The sequence below is a fragment of the Octopus bimaculoides genome, chromosome 16 (genome assembly GCF_046866305.1).
Source record: "Octopus bimaculoides isolate indiv1 chromosome 16, ASM4686630v1, whole genome shotgun sequence".
Classification (NCBI taxonomy): Eukaryota; Metazoa; Mollusca; class Cephalopoda; order Octopoda; family Octopodidae; genus Octopus; species Octopus bimaculoides.
The window spans coordinates 26722721-26735601 of NC_142943.1; the positions used below are offsets into that span (position 1 = coordinate 26722721).

At 36.8% G+C, this 12881-nt stretch overlaps 1 protein-coding gene across 8 annotated transcripts in view; it reads left to right on the forward strand.

Annotated features, from left to right (window-relative positions):
• The window catches only part of LOC106871768 (uncharacterized), a 1221261-nt gene that overhangs the window by 268249 nt on the left and 940131 nt on the right, over positions 1–12881 (forward strand). For all 8 annotated transcript variants that reach the window (XR_016244689.1, XR_016244690.1, XM_089364843.1 and 5 more), the window contains exons 16-17: positions 6145–6319; positions 11997–12109. Coding sequence is in view for 6 of the 8 variants with exons in the window: in XM_089364843.1 (XP_089220969.1) it covers positions 6145–6319; positions 11997–12109 (288 nt within the window). In the remaining 2 variants the exon portion in view is untranslated. The remainder of the gene's footprint in view (positions 1–6144; positions 6320–11996; positions 12110–12881) is intronic.

Consider the following 12881-nt stretch of genomic DNA (forward strand, 5'->3'; position numbering starts at 1 on the left):
AATTCAGTTTGTAATTTCATTTTTATAATGTTTCTCCTGACGTTGGCAAGCTTGTTACTATCTATGAAGGATATTACTTCAAGATACTTCTCTCTCCAGTTTAGGAAGCCTTGCTCAGTATTAGATTTATTTGTGGGGAAATACATGGCAGGATAGAAGGTCGTAAGAACTTCTTTATTATCTTCCCTGGACCATTTTTCATTCTTTTTCTTTTAGTTGTTTGATGACGAGCATGGATTGCCATTTGTTGGAATATTCCGGTTGTGAAGTACTTCCAGCTCCTGTGTTTCGGGAAGACTTGAATCAGTAGTTGATTTTTCTCTCCCAGTCTGGCTCCTTACTGGAATGTGCGGCCCTTGTTGCCCCAGGTGATGGGATCCGCTGTGAATTTTGTTTTGTTATCATTGAGACATGAAGATCTTGGACGTTGATATGAGGGGATGGATTTGTCTGTTTACCGTTAACTTCTTGGGCCAAAACCGACTCCGAATTCCTTGAATAAAAACGTTTCTCGTAACCTGAAGGTTTAGGTGTTTGATGACATTAGGCTAACAGAAAGGAATTCGCATTTATTTATTTATTTATTTATTTATTTATTCGCTGACAGATTTATCTCCGGGCATATTTTCTTTGTAGTATTTTAAAGTGTCTGTATTAGTTCGGAGAAATTGTTTAGTTATTGTTTTGTTTCGTTTGTGACATGTGCTTTCCAATGTGTGTATGTGTGTCGTGTATATTTCAGGTAATTCTGTAAACACTGGAATGTGTGTAGGCCTATGTTTATAAACCCCATGACAACGGGTTTTTCTACCAAGCTATTCGGTTGCACCGATGGTAATCGTCTCGGCTGAGATCAGCAATTAATGTATGGCAAGAGTTTGGCGTATATTTACGTCAACCACTTTAGCACAAGTACTGTTTATTTACCTAGACTATATCCCTGTGCAGGACGTTGATGCGGTATTATTCTTCAAGAAGATCATTCGACAGCACACGTGAAATCAACTTAATGTATTTACTATCACATGAATTCAAAAATATACTTTAGTGAGGTAGAATTCAAAGCAGGGTCACACACAGTGGCATATCACATTGTGAACAATGGTATCAATTTTCTTAACGTTTCCCTTTTACTTTACATGTTGAGTATCTGTTTGAAGCATTTGTCTTCTTGGCGGTGGGGGAAAACAGTCGTGGAAAATGTCCATGTCCTTTCACTATGAGGTGAGGAGAGAGTTCGTCATTGGGACGTCCGCACGATCTGTACTTTGTCATCCCCCACACCGCCCACACCGCCAAGCATCAGCCAAATCAAATGTGAGTTCACGATACGCAAGTCAACTATATACAAGAAAAGTTTTGGAGCATTTCACAAATTTTCTCGACCCCGCCCATCACTTCATTGTATAAACCACTATACACGGTTTCATTATGGCATTACCTTGTTTCCTAGTGTCCTTCATGTTTGCAGAATGCATTGTGGATAACATAGAAACTTTTTCCTTCTCACGCCATACCAGGGTGAGAATTACACTATCGGTGCATCAGTACGCTGTTTCTCCCTTTCGAAGTTTTATCCTGTGACGATTGGGTCGCATGTTTTTCCTGTGCGTCTTCACAGTGCCACAAGCATTAGTTCTCCTCACCTGCAGCTGTAAAAAGAGGTCTGGACTGGAAAACCAGTTGTCCATATAAATATTGTAGCCTTTGTGAAACAAGTTTTCATCCAGTGACAACACGACATTAGTTGACGCTAGAACAGGCGCTGGAAGATCGAATCTGTCCTGACCCGTGTAGATTTTGAAATTTCACTTGTACCTACAGGCTCGGCCACTTGACTGGTATACTTTATAAACCTTGACTCCAAAGCGAACACGTTTGGTTGGGTTATATTATTTGAATCGGAGCCTTCTCTTGAATTTCCACAAACTCTCCGAACAAATGTCCTATATGAGAACATACACCGTTCTGAAATTTTCAGCCGCTTCGTCAACGATAGGACATATTTTGTGCATCCTATCATCCTGGTTCTCGCTTGAAATGAAATATAGATTTAAAAGAAGTGCCAAAAATCAACCACGTAGCATCGTTTCCAGAAAGAAAGGTATCGACGTGGCTAGGTCTCGATTCCAATATGACTCCTGAGTCGGTTTTTTCACGATACCCATTAGTAGTAGCAGGGCAAGCAGAACTTTGATTTCGTCCCCTGTGGTTGGAAACCAATTACCGCCATGCCCGGATCTGATATCCTGGGGATGGCTTTCAGTATAGTCATTCGTTTCGTCGCTATATATTGGAACATTTCATCCGCCCAAAACTCGTGGAAGATTTCCAATGGCGAACTTCCATGTTCAAGGTTTGCTTTTGTGCCGCGCTTACCCATGCCATAGGACGAAATTATTTCTCGATCGTCACACGATATTCTGTTCTCCAGGGCCATTCACTACTGCCCACCTGTAGCTTTGATTCACTGGAATATCATCATCGCTATTGGAATCATCTGATTCTGAACGAGCAAATTGCTCATTAACCGAGTCATAGTCCGAGCCGAAAGAAATAACTGGTGTGGTGGTGGAGTTTGGTGTAGTTTGGCGCGACGACCGTAAATTCGATGAAACAGGACGTGACGACGAAGTTGACGGAGCCGGAGTAGTAGGATGCGATGACGATGTTGCTGGAAAGGGAGTAGTAGAACGCGAGGAAGCACGAGTGGCATGAAGCGATGACGAACGCGACGAAGTTGATGACGAACGCGACGAAGCTGATGACGAAAGCAATGAAGTTGATGACGAACGTGACGAATTCAGTGTGGTGGAACGCGACCGGAAATTACGCGCAGGATCAAAAGATTCAGTTATAGCAGAATCCCTGCGAGTACTGGCAGTATGGGATGATGAACGTAGATTGGTTTAGAGTTGACTGGAAGCTATATTGCTAATGGGGTATAATCACCAGAACAACAGCTTATATAAAAATAAAGCCTACTTCCGAGTTGTAAGTGTTTACATGAAACACGTAACCAGCCTATCGAGCTGTAAATATTTACACGAAACATCTAGTCAGCCTAGGCAGGTGGACTGGTACTGACAGGTTCTAAGTCAGGCGGCGTATAATTATTTCGACCCATTTAAAGCATGTACATTGCGTGCGTAAATATACATCAACCGTTTTAAAAGGTTTAATATGGGATCTTTTTGGTTTGACGGGCAACACTTGTTTTCTTAACGAAACACTTTCAAACTTGGGACGCTGGTAGAATGTGTCATATAAAACATCTTTTTCTATTAGCCTTCTTAACAAAAATTACTTCTTAATAAGTTATTTCATGTTAAAGTTGTCGTATTTCTGTAATTTCAACCAATCACTGACGTCTATTCAGCTGAATACAGTTACTGCTATTTTTATAAACAATAATTTTTACCGGTGTTAAGAGTGTTATTCCCTGTTTAATTATATCATTATTCCCTAGTAAGGGTTTAGGTTTTAGGGTTAGGTTTCGGGTTTTAGAGTTAGGGTTAGGGTTTTAGGATTAGGGTTGGGGTTAGGGTTAGGGTTAGGGTTAGGGTTAGGGTTTGGGTTATGAGTTATAGGGATTTAGGGTTAGGGTTAAGGTTATGGCAAAAATAATCATAACCCTAACCGTAATCCTAAAGCTAACCCTAACTCTAAAACCCGAACCCTAACCCTAAAACCCTAAAGCTACAACCAGTACAAACGCACGAACGATGTCATAAATAACAGTGACAAACGAAATATATACCGCTGATAGTTGTTGTTGACAACGGATAGTTTTTGTTGACAAACAATGGCACTAATTTTACTCAAGGGGAAAAGATCCCCAGACACCGTTGTTTACATTCCACGGCGTAATTGTTTTCACCTCAATAGACGTCAGTGATTGGTTGAAATTACCGAAATACGACAATTTTTTTACATGAAATAACTTCGAATACAAATTTTTTTATCTGTTCTATAACATAAAATATACAAGTATTCGAAGTTTGAAAGTGTTTCGGTACCAAAAACACTACGTAAAACATAAATGAAAAATGTTGCCCATCAAACCAAAAAGATCCTTAATATGTATACATGATTTTATTGGCATTCGAGTGTATGCGTAATTTACATACTCGCTGTTTTGTTCCATTCTATAGTTTGTAGAGTTTCCGATGTTGATGTTGCATGAATCTTTCGCGCATGTTTCACTGAGACATAGTTCATGGGGGGAAACTGTGCTTTCTATGGCAGTAAAATTTCGTTTCTTTTGGTTACGTTCGTTAAAAGGCCACTTCCGTCCAGTCTTCCATAAATTCATTTTTCCCATTGCACCGACTTTGTTAGATTAGATTTGTTTTGCATAGAGAGCCCAGTGTATCACTTCCATGTTGTTATTCAGCGCAGAGCTCTCTGTTATTCAGCGCGGAGTTCTCTGTATTTGAATGCGGAACTCTCTGTTATTCGGATTATTATTATCATTGCTTTACTTCTCAGAACGTTAAGTCTCGTTTGTTCTGGTAGATTCTACGAGAGCAGACAGCAGCCTGCTGTCAGAGGTCCCACAAAATCTCTTTCTGCACATTATAAGATACTTGGTTGTTAATTATCGTGGGAAACATTCAACATACAAGTACCAATCTCAAAATCCTACCTGTCCCCATCAGATCAGTTTTTTGGCCTTGCTCTGCTCTCATCTAAATTCCGATTTCTTTGAAATATTTTTCGAACTTGGTTGTTAGTGCTCCGAGTGCCCTTAAAACTATTGGAATGACAGACCCTCTCCTCATTCATGCAATTTTATCTTTTAGGAGTTTGTACTTTTCAATCTTTTCTAGTTTTTTGTCACTTATGCATGAATCTTAAGGTATTGCAATATCTATGATCTTGGTTTCCTTTTTCCCTTTATCTACCACAACAATATCTGGTCTCCGAACCTCGATTGGGGAGTCGCACTGGATTGTAAAATCTCACAATAACTTTTGCACCTTGTTTTCGGTGACTTCTTCTGGTTCATATTCGTACCATTTCCGTGTTCTGTTCAGGTCGCACTTTTCCCATAACCTCCAGTACACAAACTTAGTCACGTTGTCGTGCTTCCTTTTGTAGTGCTTTTGAGACAGCTTGCTACACTCACTCACGATATGTGAAATTGTTTCGGTTTCGCTTGCACACATCCTAAAAAGAGGTGGTTCACCGTTCTTATCTATTTGGAATTTGGTGTAATCAGTTCTCAGAGTTTTCCTGGGTGCTACATGCCAATGTCTCAGTGCATCCTTTCAGATCACTTTTTCCTAACTATCTGTAAGTGTTGATCTTGTCTTTCCCTTCGATTTCTCTGAGGTATTGCCCATGCAACGGTTTCCTTTTCCAGTTGTGTACTCTTTCTTCATTTTGTTTTTTAGATGTTTGCGGGTGCCCTCCTGATACAGGAGAACCTATTAGCATAATCTAGAAACCGCACTGTCCTCAATTTCCCTGAACACCAAGAGCAAGTGCCCACTCCGACTTACAGGTCTACACTGAGAGAGGTACCATCCACTCCTGCCATTTTCGCAACTTTCGCCCACCTTTCAATACTCAAGGACAGCACTTCCCTCTTCACTTGCAATTTCATTTTTCAAGTGTAAACTGATTCCTTTCATAGAGCTGTTTTTTTTTTCTGTAGCCTGGGGAGAATTTATGCTGGTCCATATTTATTGACTAAGTGATGTTTAGTTCTTCTGCTTTTGTTATTTCTTCAATTGCTTCATCTCCCTCCTCGGTTTTAGCTGGTGCATGTTATTTTGTTTGTTGTTGTTTTATGCTTCAGTATTCGCATGTCTACGTTTGTTGTTTATGTGCATGTGAGTGTATACAGTGTCATTATGCATCTGTAGAGCAATTCATTGGTGTTCTTTTTTTAATGTCTGTAAACATTAAAATCTCCCTAACAAACACATTCAGTACAACACAATCCATATTCTGATGCTTTCCCTATTTCCAAAGCTATCTCTGTCTTTCTCTTTTTCCCACTTTTCCCCGCTCTTTGTTACTCCCCCCATCTCTTTCAGCTGTATATTTTTCTGTATCAGAAGAAACAAAACAAATATTTTTATGTGACAATGGTTTTTATATGTATAACAATTAAAATATTGATTTGATTTCTAGGGATCATGGCCTGCAGAATATTCCGTACCAGTTGGTTCTAACAAGGGAAAGTATGCCTTGGATCCTAATCATTCACATTTTATCCTTGTTGATGATGGTACCAAAGACACTTTTGAAGAAATAATTAAATTCAGAAAAGAGTTAGAATATTCTATTTCACAAGAGAAAATCCCGAGTAAGTTGTTATTACTGAGAAATCTAAACATATCATACAGAGCAGAGATGAAATATTATTGAGAATTCCTTGTTAAATTGACACATACATCATATCAAATGTCTCCCTTTAATATAGAAGTTCATACTGGAAGTTCATACTGGAAGTTCATACTGGAAGTTCATACTGGAAGTTCATACTGGAAGTTCATACTGGAAGTTCATATCTTTTATGTATCTGAAGAAACTTGTGCTTAGGAAGACTAAATCGAAGGACTACATGAGTATTTTGCTGGTGTAGAATTTTATATAAATAGTTTATTTAATGATCTGCATGGCTGCTGGTTTTCTGGTCAACTGCTTAAATCCTATGACAATTTCTTTTATAGGTTTTAGTTGAATTGTTGTTGATATTTAAGACCTAAACAATTCTATTTTCAATGGCATCCAATCCACATTTACTCAATGATATTTTTCTTCCAGTGTTGATCGGTTCAGTGGTGTCACGGCTTTGCTAATGAGGTCACAATGAGTTTGGAACATGTCTGGATTTTCTCTATGAAGTTTCGTTCTCTTCATTGTTCTTATCATTATGTTTTCTCCAAATGCTTTCTTCATTTTTGTACATATTGTGTTTAACTTAGTGTAGGATGCTATTGTCACATTTGGGCTGATGTCCCAGTTGCTATTCTTCCTCTCCTTGATCGACTTTAAAGCATTGTTTCTGACATTATTGGCCCTGTTTTGGTAGCTAAACTTCAACCCCACTTTTATCATTGTGACATGGCTTCCTTTTCTCTTTTCTATAAATACTCTCATTGTCATTTTTCTCCCTAACTTTCCCCTCTTGTCCCTTCTCTTAATGTCGCTAATTTAGTCATTCATCTATTTGCTACTTCTCTTCATTTCCCTGTTCTTATTCCCTCCAGTTAGAAATCTTTTTTAATCTTATAGTGTTTCCCACCTGTTTTTTCTTCTTTTTCAGATAACTATAATTTTCCTTTTTAAATTTTGGATTGACTGTTTTGTTTTATTTTTATTACAGTTTCTCATTTAGATGAGACAGTTGATCTCCCAAAAGATTAGCTCTCATGTTTCTAAACAGTTTAAAGATTTTAATTTTGTTTTAAAGTGATACCAAATTACGGCAAGCATAGATTCCATTGATTCTTCTTCCTTTTGGGATCACTGGTTGGGTCTGATGGAAGCCACATGGTAACAACACAGCTACTCTGCCTTTTTTTTAGATATATTGTCATATTATCCTTCATTGATTTACTCAGAGCCTCTAGAATTCACTTGTTTTTCATTAAACATTAATCCATGGCAATCATTTGATATCTCTAAAGGACTTATCAGATTTTGAAATTCATGGTAATATGGCACACAAGTGCATCAAGTATAAGAAGAGTTTGAAAATAGAATTTGCTGTATAGCTCCCATGCAGGGTATGGAAGCAACAACAGATAAAAGAAACCCAGCTGCAATTGCTATAGCATTATGTTGATAATAAGTGTATGCTGTAGTGGAGGTCTTGTGTGGTCCAGTAACTCTGAGTGCAATCTATTAGTCTTGTAGGGCCACTCATGCTGATAAGTCAAAGAAGTGGATCCAGACAGAACATAGTGACAAAACAAGTAGATGTAGACAATAACAATATTATATTTCTATAGTGTCTGAACAGGTTGAGGTAGGTAATGTCAAATGGACTGTCTAAGATGGTGTCATTCAGAAGTATAAATGAGTTAGTGGCTATGTACCATTTCCCTCAGCTGATGCTGTCCATCTGATTCTACATGTTCTGTAGAGGATGTTCCTGAAGCCATAATGCGTGGGTCACTCCTGAGTAAGTTAGGATCCATGGAACAAATTCTTTTTGCTAATATACTGACATACTTTGGCAAGCAATAGACTGAAACAAGAATGTCTTTAAAGATCTGCCATTAAATTCCAGGAAGCCAGTTCCAGATTCTTGCAATTGAACCTTGTCAAAACTAGCAAAAATCACTGCCCTTTGGTCTGCAGTGTGTCTAAAGTCATTGATTTCTGCTATTAATATGTCAATATTATATTTTTGTTTCTGGAAGCTTTACTGGTCAAATAACTTTTGTACCGTTTCCTTCATGCAGTTTTATAAAACAATAGACATTCTAATAATTTGGCTTCCAATTCCTTCTCATTGAAAGTTAGTACCACAAATCAGACACCAATCAGGCACACTTGGTACTATTTCATTTGTCACTAACTAGGGAAGTATTTCAACAAATTAATATTACAGAGGTGGAACTTTACAAATTTCCACTCTAGTCATTTTCAATTCATTAACTTTTCTCAGTACTCAATGAAAATAATTACGTCTAGAATATTCTACTGATAACGAGTTTTTGGTGCATTTTCATGGCCACTCATTATTAATGATAGAAGCCCAATTAGTAAATTAATCATAAAAGAAAGACTACATTTGATAAATGACCATAATTTAAAATTTGCCTAATTTCAGTTCGTTAAATAAATTTCAATCACCTGATATATCAGTATTAGAGGTTGATGCACATAGCAACGTATTCAGCAGAATCTCTACATTAATCGAGTCTTAAGCTAAATTGTTACTTTGCTATTTAGCTTTTAGAAAAAGAGAGATAAAGTAAAGGTAAGAGAGAAGTGAAAGAAGTATTGATAATATTAGATTGGCAGAGGAAAAGAAAGAATGAGAAAGAAAAGGAAAGGAAATGATGAAAGTAGAAAAGCTTTTAATGAGCTGAAGGAAGAATCAGAACAGTAAATGGGAGCATTGTGTTGGCAGCAGAGATCAGGCAATAGTTATATATAAAAGAAAGAGATGTAAATGATAGAAACACACTAACTTCTCAAATATATGATAAATATATATTCGTTGTAGTTTATATACTTTCTATAAAGATGAAGCAATTAATTCATGACATTTGTTGATTGCTTAGATAGATGTGACTAATGTTCAGGTTGATCAGCTACAAGTTATAGCCAGTTTGAATAAGTGTTACAAGAGTAATGGGTATGAATATAATTTTGAAGGATTAGCATCTTGAGGAGGAAGTATTTGGAAAAGTGGTTAGTTTGGGAAATGAGTGGGAACACATAGACTTGTGAATGAGAGTAATAATGACCATTATATTATCAGCAAATGTATAAGAGTCAGGGGACAGAGCTTTTGCAGATAGAAATTGGAGGGTATTGTAAAATGAGTCTTGACCAATCAGCTGACTGGTGTTCATTTTCGTGCAATATAGATTATTCCTGATGTTTAAGTGCAGCCTCTTTCCTGTTGTGGGGACCATATTAATTGAGGGTCTTACAATGAAGAACTTTGCAGAGCTGAAGTATGATCTGATTCTTAAAAGTAAGACAACACTTTGAGACACTTGTTTGATATATTATAGATTTGAAATTGCCATGTGAGATCGTCGGTACTTGAGAGGCCTAGCATTTGTGGTGTCCTTAAGGATTTAGCTGTACGCAGTTTAGGACTAGCAAGAGCGAGTGGTGGGAGAATGTTTCTTTGTTATGAGCATTAGGCTGTTCTTATAAATAAACAAGATTATAGAGGTTATGTAGAAGTTATATAAAACATCTGTGTTACTAACACCTGTGTGTGGAAGTTAAAAAGCAGTGAAGAATGGTATCACCTGAGTATTAAGCATTTCTGTCTTTTCTGTTTTAACATATCTGTACATTTCTATATTTATTACAGTTATGTATGTCTATTGTGTCTGTAATATTTGGCAGATGGATTTAACATTTAACTATATATATTTTATTGTGTCTGGGGAGAGTCATTCTCTTTTAACACCTTATTAATTTAACTCACTCACCAGTCCGATTTCCACTCATTTATTTATTTATGCTAAAATTTTTGTTGTGCCTTTTCAATAATCGGAGAGTCAATGACTATTGAAAAGATTGCAAGACACAATGAAAATTTAAGTAAAACTAAATAAATAAATGAATGGAAATTGGACCGGTGAATGTGTAAAATTAACAAGACACTAAAAGAGAATGAATCTTTCCAGACACAATAAAATATGCTTCAACACATGAATTCACATAAAGTATCTTGCAAAAAACATACAAAAAACGAAATATATATACTTTGTATTAGTGAAAGAGTATTAGCTTTGTGTAGTAATATTTTATAAGAGATGAGGTAGTTGTTGATTATGTAATATATAAAACAAATGAAACTAATTCCTAAGGAAATTAATGTTAATTAACATGTGTATGTCTTTGCAAAAATATATACATATCAAGGTGGACAGAACCTGATAACAAGAAATACCTAGGAAGTCCTGGGACAAAGTGAGGAAAAATTACCCTCACATTTTGTGCTTTACAGATGAGCTGACAAAGAACTGAGATGATTGATGATTTGGGCTTCAGAAGTCATGTCCATCTAAGTAAAATTGAGGCCCTAAAGTCATATTGCCTGTGTCTGTACTCCTGCATACAATCCATGTCTCCGATGAATCTCGCTCCAAAAACATATTGCTTTATGCCCCTCCCTCCACCCATGTTCACTTCTCACTGCAATCCGCTCCCCTCCATCTCACCTTTCACACTCTCATGAACTTTACAACTCACTAACCTTATCCAATCCTCTGTACTACTTACCATATGCACACCTTTCTCTTTGAGGGAATGCCCCAACACATCTTCATCACCCTCTTCTCTTTCTCTTCTTCTCTCTGTTTCCACCTGGGGCAGCAATGTATCTTCTCTACTGCAACATACCTGTTTCTGTCCCCTTAATCGCACTCTAACTTCTCATCAACTGGCACAAAGTCACATCCTTCAATACTAATTTCTCCTTCAGTTAAGAGGTCTTCATTCGCAAGTTACTTGGTCACCCCAATGATGTTGGTGCTACATACAAAGCACCCAGTAAACTCTGTAAAGTGGTTGGTGTTAAGAAGAGCTCCAGCTGTAACCATGTTAAAAGAAATAGTTGAGCTTGGCATGGTCTTCTGGCTTACCATCTCAAACCAACCAGCCCATGCCAATATGGAGGGAAGATGTTAAATGATGATGATGATGATGATGTTTTTGTAGTTGATGAAGATGATGATGATGATATTGATGCATGTTTCTAAAAACACAAAGCACTTAACTTATGCTAAACTTTATACTCCAGACAAGTCGTGTTTTATACAAAAGTCAAATATATTCTAGGCTTAAGTGCAGTTATATTTTATATTTGAATCAGTTTTATTTTAGAACTTATACAATTTTTTTTACCTTAATCAGGTATGTTTTGTACCTTAATCAGGTATGCTTTTTTTTATATCCTTGTATTGGATATTTAATATAACAAAGCAGTGGGGAAGAAAGTATATACCCGATGCACATCTATTACTATTACAAGAGATCCAATGTTCAATATTAGAACTAAGTTCACAGTGAATTGCCTATGTCTCACAGTTCTTTGTTTTATAACAATGAGACAGTCCACGTTTAGTTACTTGGGCATGGTCGGTATCTTTCCCCGATGACTTTACAGCTTGATCAAATTATTCTTCATACTTTAAAAGGTATAGATTTTAAATTAAATCTGGTATATTTTCCATACTTTAATTAGGTGTTTGTTGCATCTTAGTCAGGTATATTTTATAAGTTAATCAAATATATTTTGTATCTTAAATATCATATATTTTCTCTCGCAATTTTAGAGCAAGAAAATGTCAAAATTCCAGCTGTTGTAGTAATGGTTGGAGGTGGACATGAAACTCTGAAGTCAGTTTTGGATTCAATATCATACAAGATCCCAGTTGTAATAGTAAAGGTCAGTAAACAGACTATTCTATGAAAAGGGTTACTGGAAGTTCATATCTTTTATGTATCTGAAGAAACTTGTGCTTAGGAAGACTAAATCGAAGGACTACATGAGTATTTTGCTGGTGTAGAATTTTATATAAATAGTTTATTTAATGATCTGCATGGCTGCTGGTTTTCTGGTCAACTGCTTAAATCCTATGACAATTTCTATTGGGTGAATGGTTTCATATGTATTTAATCAGAAGTATTTTATAACCAATATTCTTTTAAAATATTTGTCTCTAAATTGAACCAAGAAGAGAAATATTCTTGATATTAACAACTTAATAGAAAATGCTGTCACAGACACTGTGGCTCCAACATGTTGAAAGACATGAGATAATCAGAGAACTCCAATACATTCTGTTTTGAATAAGACAGAGGACTTGTTCTTCCTACTAAATATTATCAACAATACCTTCACTACATTTACAACACATCCTAAAAGAAGGCAAGATTTTAGCTGAAAAAACTATAGAGTGTGAATGGCCCCATATTTGACCAGCACAAAGATCCAACTTGCATCACACCAGTTCTGACTAGACCCCTAATTACATAACTATCAATTTCAACAATCAACAAAGAGCATTTTAGCCACCATGGACAGACAACAGACTGTACAGGCAGCACTCAGAAGTAAGCAGGTGGTAGCAAAACTAACAGCAGACCAAAGGGCTGCCAAAACACTAAAGCAATGGACATTAGCAGCAGCAACACACTATGATCAGCTAAGATTAAGA